General features: G+C 46.6%; 1 protein-coding gene across 3 annotated transcripts in view; it reads left to right on the forward strand.

Annotated features, from left to right (window-relative positions):
• Positions 1-22,090, forward strand: part of LOC119967496 (protein argonaute-4) — a 119,796-nt gene that overhangs the window by 89,860 nt on the left and 7,846 nt on the right. For all 3 annotated transcript variants that reach the window (XM_038800150.1, XM_038800143.1, XM_038800160.1), the window contains exons 12-18: positions 4,174-4,358; positions 7,413-7,572; positions 8,702-8,792; positions 10,377-10,601; positions 11,516-11,650; positions 19,965-20,066; positions 20,344-20,543. In XM_038800150.1, the coding sequence (XP_038656078.1) occupies positions 4,174-4,358; positions 7,413-7,572; positions 8,702-8,792; positions 10,377-10,601; positions 11,516-11,650; positions 19,965-20,066; positions 20,344-20,543 (1,098 nt within the window). The remainder of the gene's footprint in view (positions 1-4,173; positions 4,359-7,412; positions 7,573-8,701; positions 8,793-10,376; positions 10,602-11,515; positions 11,651-19,964; positions 20,067-20,343; positions 20,544-22,090) is intronic.

Raw genomic sequence — 22,090 nt, forward strand, 5'->3', positions numbered from 1 at the left:
ACAACCCAAAGATGTGCAGGCTGGGTGGATTGGCCATGCTAAATTGCCCCCCTTAATTGGAAAAAAATAATTGAGTAAGCTCTTTTACATCTGTGTATGTTGGAGAGCACTTGTGTCAAAAATTGAGCGGCAAAATGTCTCATTCCAGGTTAACTTTATTTTTAATGCAGTTTTCTGTATTTTTCTTATTTAAATAATTGGATTATGCAATTAAAATATACTGCTGAGTTTTGTCCTTTTTATTGTTTACATTATTCATTAACTCACAAATATTCTATCTTTGAAAGTCTTTTTTTTTAATTTTTATTGAAAAATTTTGAATTTATACAACAATAACGCACCATAGTAAACTACCAAAAATAACAATATTAACAATCATAAACATTCGCCCCACCTCCATGAACAACACAGCATTTTAACAACAACGCAAATTAACACAATATAAAGTTACAGAATTGACACTACAATAAGGAACACACCCCCCCCCCCCCCCCCCCCCGGGTTCCTGCTGCTATTGACCAAGTTACCTATCTTTGAGCCAGGAAGTCCAGAAAAGGCTGCCATCGTTTATAGAACCCTTGTACTGATCCTCTCAGGGCAAATTTGACCCTTTCCAATTTTATAAATCCTGCCATGTCACTGATCCAGGTCTCCACACTTGGGGGTCTTGCATCCTTCCACTGTAGCAGAATCCTTCGTCGGGCTACTAGGGACGCAAAGGCCAGGACGCCGGCCTCTTTCGCCTCCTGCACTCCCGGCTCTACCGCAACTCCAAAAATCGCGAGTCCCCACCCTGGTTTGACCCTGGATCCAACCACCCTCGACACCGTCCCCGCCACCCCCTTCCAGAATTCTTCCAGTGCTGGACATGCCCAGAACATATGGGCGTGGTTCGTTGGACTCCCCGAACATCTGGTGCACCTGTCCTCACCCCCAAAGAACCTACTCATCCTAGTCCCGGACATGTGGGCCCGGTGCAGCACCTTAAATTGGATGAGACTAAGCCTCGCACATGAGGAGGAAGAGTTGACTCTCTCCAAGGCATCCGCCCAAGTCCCGTCCTCTATCTGCTCCCCGAGTTCCTCCTCCCATTTAGCCTTCAGCTCCTCCACTGACGACTCCTCCACCGCCTGCATTACCTTATAGATGTCAGACACCTTCCCCTCTCCGACCCACACCCCCGAAAGCACTCTGTCCATCGTCCCCCGCGACGGCAGCAGAGGGAATCCCTCTACCTGTCGCCTAGCAAACGCCTTTACCTGCAAGTATCTGAACATGTTCCCTTGGGGAAGCCCAAATTTATCTTCCAGTTCCCCCAGGCCCACAAACCTCCCGCCAATAAACAGGTCCCTCAATTTGCTGATGCCCGCCCTTTGCCACCCCCTAAATCCCCCATCCTTATTCCCTGGGATGAACCGATGGTTGCCACCCAGTGGAGCCTCCATCGAGCCCCCTGTTTCCCCCCGATGCTGTCTCCACTGTCCCCAGATTCTTAGGGTCGTCGCCACCGCCGGGCTCGTGGTAAACCTCTTGGGGGAGAGCAGCAACGATGCCGTTACCATGGCACCCAGGCTCGTACCTCTACATGACGCCATCTCCATTCTTTTCCACGCCGCCCCTCCCCCCTCCATCACCCATTTATGCACCATTGACACATTGGCTGCCCAATAGTACCCCAGAAGGTTGGGCAGCGCCAGCCCGCCTCTATCCCTCCCTCGCTCCAGGAACACCCTCTTCACTCTCGGAGTTCCATGTGCCCACACAAAGCTCAAAATACTGCTAGTCACTCTCCTAAAGAAGGCCCTGGGAATAAAGATGGGCAGGCACTGAAAGAGGAACAAGAACCTCGGAAGCACCGTCATTTTGACGGACTGTACCCTCCCCGCCAACGATAATGGCACATGCCCACCTCTTGAACTCCTCCTCCATCTGATCTACAAGTCTGGTGAAGTTATGCTTGTGAAGAGTCCCTCAGTCCCTGGCCACCTGCACCCCCAGGTACCTAAAACTCTCCCCTGCCCGTCTAAGCGGGAGCCCACCAATTCCTTCCTCCTGGTCTCCAGGGTGCACCACAAACACCTCGCTCTTGCCTAAATTTAATTTATAACCTGAAAAGGTCCCAAACTCAGCTAGCAACTCCATCACTCCCGGCATACCTCCCACTGGGTCCGCCACATACAGTAACAGGTCATCGGCATACAACGACACCTTATGTTCCTCTCCGCCTCGCACCACGCCTCTTCACCTCTCTGAATCCCTCAACGCCATCGCCAGCGGCTCGATTGCCAGTGCAAACAACAAGGGGGACAGGGGGCAACCCTGCCTGGTCCCTCGGTAAAGCCGGAAGTACTCCGACCTCCTCCTATTCGTGGCCACGCACGCCATTGGGGCCTCATATAGCCACCTTACCCATCTAATGAACCCTTCACCAAATCCAAACCTCCCCAACACCTCCCATAGGTACCCCCACTCCACTCTATCGAAGGCCTTCTCCGCATCCAGCGCCACCACCATCTCTGCCTCCCCCTCAATCACCGGCATCATGATGACATTCAACAATCTCCGCACATTTGTGTTCAGCTGCCTTCCCTTCACAAAACCTGTCTGGTCCTCGTGCACAACCCCTGGCACACAGTCCTCTATCCTGGTGGCCAGGATTTTTGCCAGGACCTTAGCATCCATGTTGAGGAGATATGGGCCTGTATGAACCACACTGCTGGGGGTCTTTGTCCCTCTTTAAAATTAACAAGATCAGCGCCCGCGACATCGTCGGGGGCAAAGTCCCACGCTTCTTTGAGTGTCCGCACCCGCAAGGGGACCACTAGGTCCACAAACATTTTATAAAATTCCACCGGGAACCCATCCGGTCCCGGTGCCTTCCCTGACTGCATCTGCCCGATCCCCTTAACTAGCTCCTCCAGCTCAATCGGCGCACCCAACCCCTCCACCTTCTCCTCCTGCACCTTCAGGAAAGAAAGCCCGTCAAGGAACCTCTCCGTTCCCCTCCTCTACCCCGTTGGCTCCGACCGGTACAGTTCCCCGTAAAAGTCCTTGAAGACCCCATTCACCTCTACCCCCTTCCGCATCACATTCCCACTCTTGTCTCTCACTCCAGCAATTTCCTTAGCCGCATCCCGCTTGCGGAGCTGATGAGCCAGCATCCTACTCGCCTTTTCACCATGTTCGTACACTGCCCCTTGTGCCTTCCTCCACTGTGCCTCCTCCTTTCTAGTGGTCAGCAAATCAAATTCAGCCTGCAGGCTGTGCCTTTCCCCCAACAGTCCCTCCTCTGGTGCCTCTGCATACCTCCTGTCCACCTCCAGCATCTTTCCCACCAGTCTATCCCTCTCACTCTCGCTCCTCTCCCTGTGTGCCCGGATGGATATCAGCTCCCCACGAATCACTGCCTTCAGGGCTTCCCAGACCATCCCCACCTGAACCTCCCCCGTATCATTCACCTCGAGGTACCCCTAAATACTTGCCCGGACCCTCCTACACACCTCCTCCTCCGCCAACAACCCCACATCCAACCGCCACAACGGACGCTGGTCCCGCACCTCCCCCATCTCCAACTCTATCCAATGCGGAGCGTGGTCGGAGATTGCAATGGCCGAATACTCAGCCTCCTCCACTCTCGGAATCAGTCCCCTACTCGCCACGAAGAAATCTATCCGAGATTAGACCCTATGTACGTGGGAGAAGAAAGAGTACTCACGTGCCCTCGGCCTCACAAACCTCCATGGATCCACCCCACCCATCTGATCCATAAACCCTCTCAGTACCTTGGCCGCCGCTGGCCTCCTACCCGTCCTAGAGCTGGACCGATCCAGTGAAGGATCCAACACCGTATTAAAGTCCCCCCCCCCCCCCCATGATCAGACCTCCCGCCTCCAGATCCGGGACCAGTCCCAACATACGCCTCATAAAGCCCGCATCGTCCCAATTTGGGGCATATATCTTTGAAATTCTTGTAATACTGTGCCAAATATTTGAGGATGAAGACAATGGCATCACATGATTGGTTGAAATTCAATCATCAAGAGCTGCGTATAGGTGGGAATGGAGTTTCTGGATCTATGCCATTTTAACTTGCTTTAATTAAGTACAAATGTGGAACACCAGATAAATGGCTTTAATTATGTTCAATGCGTTTTGCTTTTCTCTTCTCTCTAGAAATTTTACTGACCAGCTGCGTAAGATTTCAAAAGATGCTGGAATGCCTATTCAGGGGCAGCCATGTTTTTGTAAATATGCACAAGGTGCAGACAGTGTAGAACCCATGTTTAAACACTTGAAGTTGACTTATGTTGGTCTGCAGTTAATTGTGGTCATCCTGCCTGGGAAAACTCCTGTATATGGTATGTCACAGATGAATGTGTGTTTTTGTTTGTCATATATCTTTTCAAAACTTGTACTACAGATGTACTCCGAATGCTAACAAATAAAGAATTTCACTTTTTAGCAACTGCAATGTAAATGTTGAAACTATCCACCAATTCACGTCAATATTCAACTTTCTATATCTTTGGGTTCCTCCTAATATATGATACATTTTAGTCTTTCTATTCATTTTTGTAGTGTACTGTAATAAATATTTTCCTAAGTTTTAGTTATGACACAGGTGATGGGGATTTAAATTCACATTTTGGAAATTCTAATTACCATGAGTTTCCTATATTAGGTAATTTTGACAGAAATGGGTTGCAAGGGGAAATCTTTCTCACAGAAGGACATTCCATAGACTGGAGTACATCAAGTGTCACATCTGTGCTTTGGCTTTCCAGAGGGACAGAGGACTGCTCTTCGCGTTAGCAATTGAGCCCCTGGCCATGGCGCTGAGGGACTCGAAGTGTTGGAGGGGGATTGTGTGGGGGGTGAGAGGAGCACCGGTTGTTGCTGTATGCAGATGATTTGCTGCTGTATGCCGCGGACCCGGCTGAGGGGATGCCAGAGGTGCTGAAGATACTTGAGGAGTTTGGGGACTTTTCGGGATATAAGCTCAATGTGGGGAAAAGCGAGCTGTTTGTTCTGCACCCGGGGGGTCAGGAGAGGGAGACAGGGGAACTCCCGTTGAGGAGGGCTGAGGGGAGCTTTAGGTATCTTGGGGTCCACGTGGCTAGGACCTGGGGGGCTATGCATAGGCTTAACTTTTCGCGGCTTGTGGGGCAGACTGAGGAGGAGTTCAGGAGGTGGGATGCGCTGCCGCTCTCGTTGGCGGGCTGGGTCCAGTCGGTTAAAATGACGGTGCTCCCGAGGTTTTCGTTTCTTTTCCAGTGCCTCTCCATATTGATCCCGCAGGCTTTATTCAGAAGGGTGAATTCTGGGGTTTGTGTGGGCGCAGAAGGCCCCGAGAGTAAGGAGGGTATTTTTGGAGCGAAGAAGGGAGGTAGGGGGCCTGGCGCTGCCCAACCTGTGTGGATATTATTGGGCGGCGAACATGGCAATGATTCGCAGGTGGGTGACGGAAGGGGAGGGTGACGAATGGAAGACACTGGAGGTAGCGTCCTGTGCGGGTACGAGTCTGGAGGCTTTGGTGACTGCCCCACTTCCACTCCCTCCGGCAAAGTACTTCACGAGTCCGGTGGTGGTTGCGTCCCTCAAAATCTGGGGACAGTGGAGGCGGCATAAGGGGGAAGTGAAGGCCTCAGTTTAGGCCCCGATACGGGGCAATCACCGTTTTGTGCCAGGGAGAACGGGTGAGGGATTTGGGAGTTGGCACAGGGCAGGCATCAGACAGTTTGGGGACCTTTTCTTGGATGGGAAGTTCGCGACTCTGGAGGAGCTGGTGGGGAAGTGGAACCTCCCCCCTGGGAATGCTTTTAGTATATGCAGGTCAGGGACTTTGTTAAGAGGCAGGTGGAGGAGTTTCCGTGGCTGCCGCCAAGGGGGGTGCAGGGTGCTTTCGGGGACGTGTGTCGGGGAAGGGAAGATCTCGGCTATTTACCAACTGATGCAGGAGGAGGAGGAGGCCTCAGTAGATGAGCTCAAAGCGAAATGGGAGGAAGAGCTAGGGGAAGAGATTGAGGATGGGACGTGGTCGGACGCCCTGGAGAGGGTGAATTCTTCCTCCTCTTGCGCACGGCTCAGCCTAATTCAGCTGAAGGTACTGCACAGGGCTCACATGACGGGGGCAAGGATGAGCCGGTTTTTCGGAGGGGAAGACAGGTGTGGGAGGTGTTCGGGTGGCCCGGCAAACCACATCTATATGTTTTGGGCATGTCCGGCTCTGGAGGGGTTTTGGAAGGGGGTGGCAGGGATTTTGTCGGAAGTGGTGGGGTCTAGGGTCAAGCCGGGCTGGGGGCTCGCGATCTTTGGGGTAGCTTCGGAGCCGGGAGTGCAGGAGGCGAGAGAGGCCGGCATTCTGGCCTTTGCGTCTCTAGTAGCCCGGCGCAGGATTCTGTTACAGTGGAGGGATACGCGGTCCCCGAGTTCGGAGACCTGGGTCAACGACATGGCTGGGTTCGTCAAGTTGGATAGGATGAAATTTGCCCTGAGGGGGTCGGTACGGGGGTTCTTTCGGCGGTGGCAGCCCTTTCTCGATTTCCTGGCGAAGGGGTAGAGAGTGGTCGGTCTCGGCAGCAACCGGGGGGGGGGGGGGGGGGGGGGGGGGTTTGGGGATGGTTGGGGGGTTTGTTTTTGCGGCGGTGGGTTTGTTATGTTATTTCTTTTTTCTTGTATTGCTATCTGTTATTATTTATTGTGGGGGGGGGGGGTGTTCTTTTCTTGTTTTGGTGTGGGAACATGCCTTGTTTGTTTTAAATTGCGGGGAGAAAATTTGTTAAAATTTGTTCTTATTGTTATTAAAAAACTTGAATAAAAATTTTTTTTTTTTTTAAGTGTCACATCTGTGCCTCCTACAAGACATTTTTGTAAAGTTCTGTCACCAGGGTGTTGACCCAACCTTTTGTGCCAAGTATTATGGGAAGTAGGAATAGAAACGAGAGCAATTGAAAATACAGATACTAACAAAGCCATTTCATAACTTTATATTCAGAATTTGTGTATTTGCTTCAGGTTAAAGATCAGGTTAAACTAATCTTTTATTAATGAGCTAATTTGTTTTGCATGATAGACTATTTGCTTCACAGGGAGGGGGATGGATGGTGGTTAGTGATCTCTCCAAAATACCTCTGCTTGATCATTCCACAACTCTGATTAGAAAGTTGTCAAATTCTAACAAAATGCTTGGTTAAATCTACTTTCATGTTTGTAATGTTGAGTATTCTAATATGAAAATTCCTAGCAAAAGTAGATTTGTTCTGCTGAGCGGTTTAAAACTGCAAGATAAATCATTGAATATAATTTTCATAAATGTTGATGTCCATAGGAGCAGAATTTAGGTGTTCTTTTCCTTTTTGGGAACCAGGATAAATTTGATGTTTATTATTTCCCAACTTGCATTTCTCTTCTAGCTGAAGTGAAACGTGTGGGTGACACACTATTGGGAATGGCAACACAATGTGTTCAGGTGAAGAATGTAGTCAAAACATCACCACAGACATTATCAAATCTCTGCTTAAAGATCAACGCAAAACTTGGTGGTATCAATAATGTCCTTGTACCTCATCAGCGGTGAGCAAATTCAATTTTGCATTTTTCCATTTGTCAATGCTTTCTTTAGTGCAGTGATGTATGGAGGCCAACATGGCAGGTCCATCAAAACACTCCTCAGGAGGGGAATTCACTTTTTTTTCATTATATTGGTGAGCAAAGAATAGAGGACCGCTGTGATGAATTCGACATCCCAAATGCTCTCATTAGCTGTTGCATGAAGTATTCTGGCAGGTTATTCATCCACTCCTAATTGCCCTTGAGAAAGTGGTGGGGTGAACTGCCTTTTTGAGCCTCTGCAGTCCATGTGGTCTAGTTACACCCTCGGTGCTGTTTGGGAATTCCAGGATTTTGACCCAGCAAGATGGGACGGTGGTGGGCCAAATTGGATTTGGCCTGCTTTTTGTCAACATGCCATACCGCAGTAGTTTTCCACTTTTGAGGAGGTGCTATTGTTGGAGCCATAAAGGAATAGCTAGGCTAAGGTATATGAATTATAAAATAAAGTGGAAACAAGACATACATTGATATATTACTTCTGCCAGGGTCTCTTGTAGGCCGAGAAATAGGAAGCGTTCTCCACACAAAATACATATGCCTCTCTAATAAACTCATTTGTACAGAAAAGACTTCCCTTGAAAATTCAGACATAATCTATTATTTGTACATCTGTAACCTGCATACTTGATCAAGACTAATTAAATACAAAAGAAGTGTAAGTTAATGATCCGCGGTTGCAATTCTGTTTTCTTTGTGTCTTTTATTGGCTTCATCTGGCTACCATGCTGGGGAAAAATAAACTCATGCTAAAATTTCCTACAGGTCATGAGCACTGCAATTAAAGTACATTTAATGTCAACATTAAAACCTAAAGGCGAGATCGTTCAGGGCTTCATCACTGGATGGTATTTTCAGGATGATCATCCTGCTTACTACGTTCCTATGATGAATGTGCACCATAATTGCAACTTGAGCAAACTAAACACTAGAGATTTAATGACTCTATTTAATTAGGGTTGAGGACATATTTATAATGTGTTAACTTGAGCATTCACTTCAACCACAATTGTTCATCCTGATTAATCAGTTAAGTATTATGATATTAAACTCTAGTGTTGCTTTTTAAAAACAAGATTTTTGTTGTATGCAGGCCATCCGTGTTCCAGCAACCTGTCATTTTTTTGGGAGCTGATGTCACACACCCTCCAGCTGGAGATGGCAAGAAACCCTCCATCGCTGCTGTAAGTTGTTAAATGTTGCAATGGAAACAATTCCTGGCAAAGCTGAAATGTTGATAACCTAAAAATGTGCCTCGGGTTGCAAGAGTGCCAACAAAATATTGAAGTTAACTGGGCAGTAGTTGAAACATTTGAATTCAATTTAATGCCCTGAGCAGAAGAGAATCAAACAAAGCATTATCAGGTTGAAAAATGTGTTTCCATCATAAAACCTGGTTGTCAATCAGGAGCATCGTAACCATCACGGCTGCATAGGTAAGGTACTGATGCCAGTGCCGATAGAATCAACATACATGAGACGAGGGGAGTTAAGTAGTGAAAGGGGGGAAAACATTACATTTGTGACTCAAGAGAATGCAAGAGTAAAATAACGTGCCATACTTTAGGCAGGTTTCAAACTCTCTTAATGGGCAGCAGTTATGTTTCACATATTCAACTCCATATCTTCTATCTAAACATTCAAGGAAAGTCACTCCCTCGACAGATGCCTCTAAAACTGTGGTATTTGTGTAACCCAAATATACCTACAAAAAAAATCTACGGTTAAGATTTTAATCCGATGGCTTGTGCACGCACAAATGAGATGAAATCAGGGTACTTTCTGTTGCAGAGGGGAACAAGGCAGCAATGCTCTATGTCCCCGTTCTGTTTGCGCTGGCTGCAGAACCCTTAGCCTTAGTTCTTAGCTGCTCTGATAAATGAAGGGGGACAGTGAGGGAGTGATAGAACCTAGGGTGTCCCTGTGTGCTGATGATTTGTTGATTTTATATCTCTATAACCTTGGCTATAATGGGACTGCTTAGGAGATTTAGGACTCTTTCAGACTATAAGTTAGATTTGTGAAAAAGTGAGTGTTTTGTGGTGTCTTCTCCAGGGGCGGGAGTCAGGGTTGGGGGACTGACTTTAGGTATTCGGATGGTGGCTTGGGATTGGGCCCAGCTCTGTAAATTGAACTTTACGAGTCTGGTAGGCAAGGTCATGGTGGATCTATGGCGGTGGGACAGGTCAGGTGTAGGTGGTTAAGATGAATATTTTGCAGTGATATTTATTATTTCAGTGCTTGCTGGTATTTTTGCCAAAATTGTTGTTTATCATAGAATTTACAGTGCAGAAAGAGGCCATTCGGCCCATCGAGTCTGCACCGGCTCCTGGAAAGAGCACCCTACCCAAGGTTAACACTTCCACCCTATCCCCATAACCCAGAAACCCCACCCAACACTAAAGGCAATTTTGGACACTAAGGGCAATTTATCATGTCCAATCCACCTAACCTGCACATCTTTGGACTGTGGGAGGAAACCGGAGCACCCGGAGGAAACCCACGCACACACGAGGAGGATGTGTAGACTCCGCACAGACAGTGACCCAAGCCGGAATCGAACCTGGGACCCTGGAGCTGTGAAGCGATTGTGCTATCCACAATGCTACCGTGCTGCCCTGGGGTTTATGGGGGTGGAATGGTTAGTTTTGTCCCTTGTGGGGGGAGGGAGGGTTCAGGTTTTGGCATTCTTTATTTTGCTTTGTGTTAAATGTAAAAATATTAACTTTTTAAATAAAATTTTAAGATTTTACTTCGTTTTTTGTAAGGTGGTTGGTAGTATGGATGGACATCCCAGTCGATATTGTGCAACAGTACGTGTGCAGACATCGAGACAAGAAACATCCCAGGACCTCCAGTTCAGTCAAGAGGTGATCCAAGATTTGTCCAACATGGTGCGGGAGCTCCTAATTCAGTTTTACAAATCAACCCGCTTCAAGCCAACTCGTATTATCTACTACAGGGGCGGAGTTTCTGAAGGACAAATGAAACAGGTTTGTGTGTGTAATTGGTGAGTTGTTTAGCAAACCGTAGAATCAGATAATAGTACATGTAGAAGCTGGTCACTTGACCCATTGAGTCTGGGCTGGTTCTCCGAAAGAGCACTGTTTCGTCCCAGTTCTTTTCCAATGTTCCTGCATTTTCTTCTCGCATGCATTTATCCAGTTCCCATTTAAATGCTACTATTGAATTCATATCCACCACTCTGGATATCCCTCATATGGTCTCTGGCACTTTTGCCAATCGCCTCAACTCTGCCCTCTGGTTGTTGGCGTTCAGCTATTGGAAACTGTTTCTCTTTATTCACTCCAGCTGGACCCTCCACCCTAGCTGGACCCTCCACCGTTTTAAATGAAGTACTTTTTGAAATGTAATCACTGTTGTAATATAGGGAACACAACAACAAGATTGCACATTGTTTTTGGATTCTGTGCATCCATTGTTTTCAGTCATTGATGTTAACTTTCCAATCCTGTTTTGATCACTATTGGGGATGAATCTTATCCCTTTATTTTCCTTCACCAAGTGGTCCAGCTGTCTCATTGCAGTTCTGTCATGGATTACACAAATTCAGTTGTCAAAACTAACCTTTGTCTTGCCACTGTTGAGGCACTGATTAAGATCAGCCAACCTTTCCCACAATGTAAGTGTCATGTTTGTACTTGAGTTTCTCTGAATATTCGATAGTATTGAAGGCATGGAAGGAGATTATTTAGCCTGGGAAAAGAACAGACAAATTAAAAGGCTACTGTACTTCAAACAACTATTTCCAGCCATTTTATGGGATAGGAGTTGGGGGAATAAATGGTTTGTTGAAAAATGAACAGCAAAAATTATATTCAACTGAAATGGAAATGTTCCTGCAATTTCACTCCTTGTGTAATTTTTTGTTCAAACCTAAATGTAGGTGGCCTGGCCTGAGCTTATTGCCATTCGGAAAGCCTGCATTAGCCTGGAGGAGGACTACAGACCTGGCATAACATACCTCGTTGTTCAGAAACGACATCATACGCGACTCTTCTGTGCCGACAGAAGTGAAAGGGTACGTGTTCGAGTATGCACCTGCTGCTGTACAGAATTGCCCTCTGGGTAAATGCACTGCAAGTTAGGAAAGTAAACCATATGACACAAACATGTCCAGATGATCTATGTCCCATTATCTCTCTCGGAATTCTGCACCGGTGTGTTGCTCGGTATGCTTTCCTTAATTTGCTCTGTTTTAATTACCTTTGCTCAAGAGTCGCCAGGTATCTTTCTGATACCACCACAAGGTTCAAAACCGAATACTGATCAATGACCCGAGACACCAGTTAGTAAGTTTGAAATCAATGCACATTTATTAACACACACACAGTCAATTATTACTCATGCACAAACTCTACTCACTAAACTACAACTACTACTAAAAGCCTATACTTAGCTTCGGGCGCCCACTCAGTCAGAGGAACAATGGTCGTTGTCCGGTTCTGATACTGCTGGCTTTGTACTGGTATAGAATAGTAGCTAGGAGCGTCTATCTCGTAGCGTGCGTTGACCTTAGACTTACTTGGCTGGTGCTTGGTGGGCCTCTCGTCGCTGAGAGCCAAATGCCAAGGTGAAGATGAAGAGTTCTTAAGAGAGCCTTCTGACTTTGGGGACTCTGTTTTATACCCTAAAGGGTTTCGCGCCCTTCTGGGCGGACCCTGGACTTGGTCCCAATTAATTGGACCATGTCCCAATCGTTTGCATCGATTCTCTCCAATAACGGGGTTGTTCCTCGATCGCTGGGCCGTTAGGTAACTAGGTAACCGCTAGGTAACCGTTGGCCTGCCTTTGTTTTAGTCTCCACTGGCGCCGGGGAGTCTGCCCTGGTACCGATTGTTTAAATATTTCTCTTTTGTCCCCGGAGATAGTTCATTACTATGCTAATGGCTTGTAGTTTCAGTTCTGTCTGGGCTCTGCAAGTTCCAATCCACAGGAAACCTTGCACCTGCTTGTTTTTCTAGCACTGTCCATTTTTCCCTGTACTCTTTGCGAGTGTCCATTTTGGAATCGGGACGTGGCCACCCCAGGTGGCTACAGGTGAATCCTGTCAATTTTTCTTCTATCTTATTTTCATGAGTGAAGACAGCCAGTTAGGCAGGATACTATTGTCTTCCACACATTCCAGTATAAACAATTGCCTTCAAGGCAGAAGGAGAGAAAACTGATTAGCAGGGAAACAAATAACATTAATTTTGTTTTCCATAAAAAAATCTTTTAACAGTTGTCATTGGTCTATTGTAGTTTTATGATATTTGTTTATGAATGGTTACTTTTCATGTAGAATACGTTTTAAACGGTTATGCGGAGTACCCAGAGGCAGAGCTTTTAAGGGAATGGCAGAAGCTACTGGCAGAGTTCGGCTTGTTAACCACAGGAAGGGCGGTAGAGCAGCTGAGAAAGGCAAGGGGGGGGCGATTTATGAGCATGGAGAGAAGGCCAGCAGAATGCTTGCACAGCAGCTTAGAAAGAGGGAGGCAGCCAGGGAGATAGGGAAAGTAAAGGATGGAGACGGGAACCTGGTGAGAGACTCAGCAGGGGTGAATAAGGCTTTTACGTCGTTTTATAGTAGTCTGTACGGGTCGGAACCCCCACCTGGGCCGGAGGGGATGAGGCACTTCCCAGAGGGGTTTAATTTCCCAACGGTGGACATGGAGCTGATAGAAGGGCTGGGGGCCCCGAACGGGATCAAAGAGATAGCGGAGGGGCTGAAGGCCATGCAGTCGGGTAAAGCCCCGGAGCCGGAGGGGTACCCAGTGAAGTTCTATAAAAAGTTCTCTGGGATATTGGGGCCGCTGTTGATGAGGACATTCAATGAGGCAAGGGAGAGAGGGGTGCTTCCCCGACGATGCCACAGGCCATGATCTCGCTGATCCTGAAGTAGGGCAAGAATCCAGAGCTGTGTGGGTCCTACAGGCCAATATCCCTATTGAATGTGGACACCAAACTGCTGTCCAAAATGTTGTCCTCTAGATTGAAGACTGTGTTCCGGACGTGATTGGGGAGGACCGGATGGGGTTTTTTCAGGGAAGGCAGTTGGTGGCCAATGCAAGAGGGTTACTAAATGTGATCATGATGCCCCCAGTAGGTGTGGAGGTGGTGGTAGCAATGGACGCAGAGTTGACTTTTGATCAGGTAGAATGGGAATATCTTGGGAGGTACTGGGACGGTTCAGATTTTGCGGGGCTTTATTGACTGGGTCTGGTTGCTGTATAAGGCTCCTGTGGCGAGCGTACGGATGAATAGGACAACATCGGACTATTTTAGGCTTGATCGGGGGACGAGACAGGGATGCCACCTCTCCCCACTGTTGTTCGCGTTAGCTATAGAGTCGTCGGCAGTTGCACTGAGAGCCTCAAGGGGCTGGTCCGGGGGGGTGGGGGGGGGGGGGGGGGGGGTTGTGTAACACAGTCTCGCTTTACACTGATGACCCAGCAGAGGGGGTGGAAGAAATCATAAGGATTCTGAGGGAATTTGGACGGTTTTCGGGGTACAAACTAAATATGGAGAAAAGTGAGATGTTTGCGATCCAGGCAAGGGGACAGGAGAGGCGACTGGGGGAACTGCCGTTTAGAGTGGGAGGGGGAAGCTTTAGGTATCTATGCATCCAAGTGGCGAGGGAATGGGAACGGTTGCACAAACTTAATCTGGCCCAACTAGTAGACCAAATGAAGGATGATTTCCGAAGGTGGGACGCGCTCCCATTGTCATTAGCTGGGAGGGTGCAGATGGTGAAGATGACAGTCCTCCCGAGATTCCTGTTCCAGTGTCTCCCCATCTTTATTCCGCGGCCCTTTTTTAAACGGGTTAACAAAGTGATTACTGGCTTTGTATGAGCGGGCAAGACCCCGCGAGTAAAAAGGATGCTTGAGCGCAGCCAAACTTTAGTAACTACTATTGGGCGGCAAATATAGCCATGATTAGGAAATGGGTGTGGGGGGAGGGTTGGCATGGGAGCTTATGGAGGCGGCTACATGTAAGGATACCAGCTTTGGGGCGTTGATAACGAAGCCTCTGCTGTTCCCGCCGGCATGGTACTCCACCAGCCCCATGGTGATGGCAGCCCTGAGAGTCTGGGGGCAATGGAGGAAGCATGTGGGAGCGGAGGGAGCATCGGTCTAGTCTACAATTTGTAATAATCACCAGTTTGCCCCGGGAAGGATGGACGGGGGGTTTCGGAGATGGCGGAGGACAGGAGTTGAGAGGATGGGGGATATGTTTATAGAGGGGAGCTTTCGTAGCTTGAGGGAGCTGGAGGAGAAATTTGGATTGGTGAGGGGAAACACATTCAGGTCCTGCGAGTGCAGGACTTCCTGCGGAGGTAGTTCTCAACCTTCCCGCTCCTATCACCAAGGAGGATTCAGGACCGTGTAGTTTCCAGAGGGTGGGTGGGAGAAGGGAAGGTCTCTGACATCTATAAGGAACTCATGGGGTCAGAGGATACGCAAACTGGGGAGCTGAAACGTAAGTGGGAAGAGGAGTTGGGAGGAGAGATAGAGGATGGTCTCTGGGCGGATGCATCGAGTAGAGTCAACGTGTCCACAACATGTGCCAGTCTCAGCCTGATACAGTTTAAGGTCGTTCACCGGGTTCACGTGACAGTGGCCCGGATGAGCAGGTTCTTTGGGATAGGTGTGCAGGGAGGGGCGCAGTGAACCATGTCCACATGTTTTGAACATGCCCAAAGCTCAGGGGATTCTGGCAGGGGTTTGCAGGCGTCATGTCCACGGTGTTAAAAACAAGGGTGGCACCCTGTCTGGAGGTGACGATTTTCGGGGTGTCGGAAGATCCGGGTATCCAGGAGGTGAAAGAGGCAGACATTTTGGCCTTTGCTTCCCTGGTAGCCCGGAGACGGATGTTATTAGATTGGAGGGACTCAAAGCCCCCAAAGTCAGAGACCTGGCTCTCTAACATGGCCAGCTTTCTCTTTTTGGAGAAAATCAAGTTCGCCTTGAGAGGGTCACTGTTAGGGTTCGCCCGGAGGTGGCAACCATTCGTCGACTTCTTTGCGGAAAATTAATCGTCAACAGAAGTGGGGGGGGGGGGGGGGGGGGGGCGGCGTCGGGGGGGTTTAGTTCAGCTTCGAGTAGGGGGGCTAATAAAGGTGGGACCTGTAAGGGAGGAAGCAGGCTTTTTGCTGTGTGTGTGTGTGTGTGTGTGTGTAAAATGTTTATTTTTTAAAAAAGAATACGTTTTAAAAGGTGACACAGAATCACATTTTACTGGCAGTCCAATGCTATTAAGATGCTGATGCATTGTTTTGCCTGGTCATTGTCGCCATTAGCCACCCAGTTACAAACTCCCACCCCCGCAACCTCCTTGTAGGCAGCAATAACAATGTTATGATGCTTCATTAAGTAGTAGTACTGTAGTTTTTGCAAGTGAAAAGATTACATAGAACCGTAGAATCCCAGGGTAGCATGGTGCCGCAGTGGATAGCACTGCTGTCTCAGGTCGCCAAGGTCCCAGGTTCGATCCCGGCTCTGGGTCACTGTCCGTGTGGAGTTTGCGCGTTCTCTCCGTGTTTGTGTGGGTTTCACCCTCACAACTCAAAGATGTTACAGGGTAGGTGGATTGGCCGTGCTAAATTACTCCTTAATTGGCAAAAATGAATTGGGTACTCTAAATTTTTTTTTAAACCCATAGAATCCCTGTAGTGCAGAAGGAGTCCATGCCACCCATCCAGTCCACACCAACCCTCTGAATGAGCACTCTGCCCCACTCCCCGCCCTATCACCGTAACCCCACCCAACCTGCACGTCCCTAGATACTTAAGGGGCAAATTTGTATCATGGCCAATCCATCTGCACATGTTGGGCAAATAAATATAAGCTCCTGCAAATACAATCAGAACTCTTCCAGAAATTATGGGGAGGACAAAAGAATGATCTTTGAATGCTATGGACATGACTGCAGCTTATTAAATATAATATATGACTACAATCAAACAGTAGAACATGTCTCTGCTATGGCACTAAAACATAGAAGTTGGTCCTCCTGATTTTACAATTGCTTACCTACCTCCTATAAAGAAAACCAAGCAAAACTGGTTGTGATCTAGAATGCTCTGCCTAAAAAAACTGATAGAAGCTGACTCAATAAATCATTTTAAAAGAAAGATGGAAAGGTATTTGAGAATTCGGGGGTTGTATGGTTACACAAAAGGCTGGGATGTTGGACTCGGCCGGACTGCTCTTCTGTAGAACCAGCACAGCCACGACAGGCAGAAAGATTGTCTTCTGTACTGTAAGTTTTCATGATTCTATGGAAACCCACCCCAATCATGCACACTGTATCCATCACTGCATCCCTGGACTGTTCCGGAGATCAGTCATTGCTCCACTTTACGTTTCCCCGCAGAATATCTCCACTCTTGTAAATAAGGACCTTACCACCCTTGATCTCTTTGTGGATCCATTACATTGACATTTTGGCTTTGAACGGCACGAGAAGTAGAATTTACAGTGCAGAAGGAGGCCATTCGACCCATCGAGTCTGCACCGACCCTTGGAAAGAGCACCCTAGGCTTCCACCCTATCCCAGTAACCCGACCTGACCTTTTCGACACTGAGGGACAATTTAGCTTGTCCAATCCACCTAACCTGCACGTCTTTGGACTGTGGGAGGAAACCAGAGCTCCTGGAGGAAACCCACGCAGACACTGGGCGAAAGTGCAAACTCCATGCAGACAGTCACCCGAAGCTGGAATTGAACCTGGGGCCCTGGAGCTGTAAGGCAGCAGTGCTAACCATTATGCGACCGTGCTGGCCCATGGGTGTTTACATCTCCTTACTGGAACATCTTTATCTGGTTATATTTTCCAGCAATTGCTGTGATCTTGGTGTGACCCTTAACACCAACTCATAGCTTGGCCTCTTTTCTTCCAACATTCTCTTGGCCTTTATTATTGGTTCTTTTAGTGATTTGTGTGTGTACTTGACACCAAATTTTTCTCATCATCAGTTCCAAATTTCTGCAGTTTGTCTTTCTTGGATTCAAAGTGGAGGATTCTGGCCTCTTCATTTCCACCATCCCAGAACCTCTGGCCAAACTTTTGGTCACGCCTGCGCTTATCTCTTCTTCTTGATTTAGAATTCATTTTCTCCAACACCTTTAATGAAGTGTCTTGATAGGTTTATTTTTATGTTAAAGGTGCTATTTGAATGTTTTCCTTTTGGATATTTTTTCTCTGGGAAACAACCAATTGCAAATAAGTAGTTTGACAATTCTTATCCTGCACTTCAAATGAGGGGAGAAATGTTAGTGTACGTGAGATGCTTCTACTCATCTCTATCTCTATCATGAGATTTAAGCAGATTGGAATCTTTCTGCCATGATGGGCTTGCTTGTTCAATTGTACTTGTTTTTTGTTTGGGTATTTTTGAATATTAAAAATAAGTTTATTTGCAAAGGAGGTTTTATCAGTAAATCTTGGCAATTTTGATGTAAATCTTTTATGTGAAAATCGATGATTTTTTTTTTCTAGTCTCATACTCACTTGAATCAGAAGATTGTGGGTTCAGATTCCACTCGGGAGACTTCAGCCATAATCTAGACGGACGGGGGGTGCTGCACTGTGTGAAGTGCTGGCTTTGGGATGCAATGCGAAACTGGCGTCTCTGTCCTGTGGGCATAAAATATATCATGGTACTTTTGGAGTGCCAAATCAATGTTTATCCCTCAAACAACATCGCTGAAACAGATTATCTAGACTCTGTTGCACATAGATTAGACCTGCACAGTGATGCAAAGTGTCATTGACGATGCCATCGAGCAGCATGTGCGCAGCATCTGAGTCAGATGCTCAGTTTGGGTCTGCGAGGGCTACAGCTCCTGACCTCCATTACAATATTTTATGGTCCTTGGCCAGATCCCCAAGTTGTTGGCAGGAAGCGGTTAGGGACCAATAACATTTTGTTTAAAATATCAAAATTTGAGATTTAAAACATTTGCACATGAAGAAAGTCACAAGATTCCACAGATTTTAAAAAAGCACAAATATTACTTTACTAGGTCAGAAAGATAAACAATTAAATATCTAATACTCTAAATCCAGGGTTACAATGAGGTGCGCATGAATTAACAGGCAAACTGTGGTTGAACACTCCTCGCTGCACAATAAATGTTGATGCAACCTAAACCGATTTCTTTAACAACCCACCTGAACATCAGTAATGCTGTGGTCAGCCAATCTCACTGAAACGCTGTCTCTCTCACAAGGGCTTCCAGTCTTTGCCTTCAAAGATTTCACTTTGGAATTCTCTCCAAAGATCATTTCAACTCTCGTGGCTTCAACAACAGCCCACCTTGCAGGGATTCAATCTCCCTTCCCGAGATTCCGTCCCATGGATTTCGAGTCTGCACTCTAACACCAACTGACAAACAGAATTTCAGTTCTTCAGCCACACCAAGCAGAACACTACCACCTAGAGGAGGACCTTTGTCCCAATACCCCACAACCACAGCACCGTCTGCAGCCGCCTTCGATTTTCAGGGCTTCTGTTGAGCCCTCTTCAAATACCAGACACTGATACTTCTGTCTTTGCCTCACCCAACAGCCTGGGATATATTTCACCTGGTCCTGGATGTGTCTACTTTTAATCCTTCCCAAAGCAGTGCACCATCTACAAGACACAAGTCAGGAGTGTGACAGAATACTGTCCACTTGCCTGAATGAGTGCAGCTCCAACAACACTCAAGAAGCTCAAAACTATTTTGGAAAAAGCTGCCTGATGGCACCCCATTCATCTTCAACATTTGCCTCCCCCATCACTTGACACAGTGCCAGCAATGTGCACCATCTACAAGTTGCAGTACTGCAACTCACCAAGGCTTCGACAGCACCTTCCAAACCTGCGATTTCTTCCACCTCGAAGGACAAGGGCATGGGAAATCCCATTGGTGGGACCAGAAGATCCTACTGCTGCCAAGGACAGGATCCCTTACGCCATATGTGAGAGGGGGTGGGGGAGATATGTGTGTGGGGCAAGGGGGTAGTGGGAGGAGGATAAACCCCCCCTCCGAAACTCCCCAGCACTCTGGGCACAGCTACACAACATGGGGTGCAGCACTACAAGAAAGTGACTCATTACCTACTCTCAGGCAATTAGCAATGCGTAATAAATGAAGACCGAGCCAGTAATGTGAAGGAATAAAGAAAGATTTCTTGTTGTAACGGTGAATAAACTGCAAAAGTACTTACAAAAATGCTTTGGGATATCTTGTTGCGAAAGAAACTATAAATTTAATTTACTCTCTTTCCTGTTTGTTGTCGATTGTAGCTTTTAGTTTGCCCATTATCTTTTTTATAATTCAGGTTATTATTCAATTGACAGGTGGGTAAAAGTGGCAATGTCCCTGCTGGCACCACTGTTGACAGCACCATCACCCATCCCTCAGAGTTTGATTTCTACCTTTGTAGTCATGCAGGAATTCAGGTACAGTAAATTCTGCCATTGTTTGATATTTAAAAACTGTTTGAAAATTCCTAGATTTTACTTTTTGGCAATTAGACAGAGATGAGTACAGAGGCTCATTCTTTTTGCAAGCTTTCACTTGTGTGCTTCAGCTGCCTGCTGCCCTGACCCTGAAAAATAGGTGGAAAGTCTTAGTGACACACTTGTTCAATTCTCAAGACTCTACTGAGTGAGAATGTCGGGCATTTTCTCTGTCCCATAACCACAAACATTAATCTAATTTTGCTTGTATTCTCAGGGTACCAGCCGTCCGTCACACTACCATGTCTTGTGGGATGACAACTGCTTCTCAGCTGATGAATTGCAGCTCCTGACCTATCAGCTGTGCCACACTTATGTGCGGTGCACGCGTTCTGTCTCAATTCCTGCACCAGCATATTATGCCAGGCTGGTTGCATTCAGAGCAAGATACCACCTTGTGGACAAAGATCACGACAGGTAAAATAATGGCCCAGTGAAAAATTGAATTTCTCCATTTTGGATGTAACTTCGCTTAATTATTTAGTCCAGTTCCTCTTTGTATTTTTCTGGTATCTGTGGATAAGAAGTTAAATTAATAATTTAGATATTAACTGGAGTTCAATTCTTGTCTCCTTCGGTTTTGAATTCAAATTTTTGAGTTATAATAATAATAACCGTTTATTGTCACAAGTATGAAATTACTGTGAAAAGCCCCTCATCACAAGAAGGTGCTATACAGATGGGACCAAGTAAATGATGAAAAAGGATAATCTAATGTGGCCTCTTAGCTGAAAAGTAGCTGTGGGCCTCCTGTGTTCCATCTTCCCGTTTGAAAAAGAACATCAGAGCAGGGGAACTGGAAAAAATATTGTGTCTTAAGTGGCTGTTCCCTTTTTGTTTCGTGTCACTTGGGGCTTGTGCCACCAGTTCCAGAAGCATAGCTTTTGTTTAGCCCAAAATTTTTGTAATCCCAAAGTTGAAAAATGGTTCTCATAATTTCCTTTAGGTATGTTGCCAACTAAATAAGACGCATGACCTTTCAAAGTCACTAACATCAATAAGTCAAATACTAATAGATATGGCTTCAAATCATTGGTTACTTGAGTTTTTTACAAAAACGCTTTGAATTTTGTTGTGGTAAGATGGGCATTTGCCATTACCTAGCTTGCATGCCAGTATCTTTTGGCTTGAAAATAAGCGGAGGTCGGGTATTTGTCAATAGGTAAAATCTATAAACATATCTTATAATAGCAGTCCACTCAGGGGTATAACACCAGATGGTGACGGGCCACTGGCCTAAGTTTACCAGCAGACCTAAGTGAGAGTGTCCACAAGTGAAAATGGAAAACAGCCCATGTGCCTGAAATAGCATTTCTGGCCACTAAATAGAACAGAATTCGCCAAACAGGAAGGAACCACATTACTCCCTTGTGGTTGCTGTTGAGGGCTTTTTCCAGCAAAGTCTCTAATTTTGGGTGATTCTCGAAGTGTTGAAGTTGTTAACTGTTACTGCCACAAGTAAACAACAAGAGCCACAATTGAAAAACAGCATTTATGTTTGATATTTCTTTCTTCATCTTAAGTATTGAAAAGAAAAGTTTTTGGATGCTGAAATTCGACAAATATTGGCTGCATGCTCTATTGCAATCAGCCAATATTGGTCCTGATGTTAGCATACAACATTGCTGTTTTGCAATCTCCAAATACTCAATGTTGTGCACTGACATAGTCCAATATTGGCAGATTGAGACTTTGGAGATTGCAATAGAGCAATGCTGTAGTAGCAGTTAGATGGTTGGAACCCTTTTATGAGGATTTCAGGGTGGCACGGTGGTGAAATGGTTAGCACTGCTGCCTCATGCGCTGAAGACCCTGGTTCAATCCTGGCCCCAGCTCACTGTCCATGTGGAGTTTGCATGTGCTCCCCGTGTCTGCGTGGGTCTCACTACACAACCCAAAAAGATGTGCAGGGTAGGTGGCATAGCCACACTAAATTGCCCCTTAATTGGGGAAAAAAAATTTTT

Source organism: Scyliorhinus canicula, chromosome 1, assembly GCF_902713615.1.
Source record: "Scyliorhinus canicula chromosome 1, sScyCan1.1, whole genome shotgun sequence".
Lineage (NCBI taxonomy): Eukaryota > Metazoa > Chordata > Chondrichthyes > Carcharhiniformes > Scyliorhinidae > Scyliorhinus > Scyliorhinus canicula.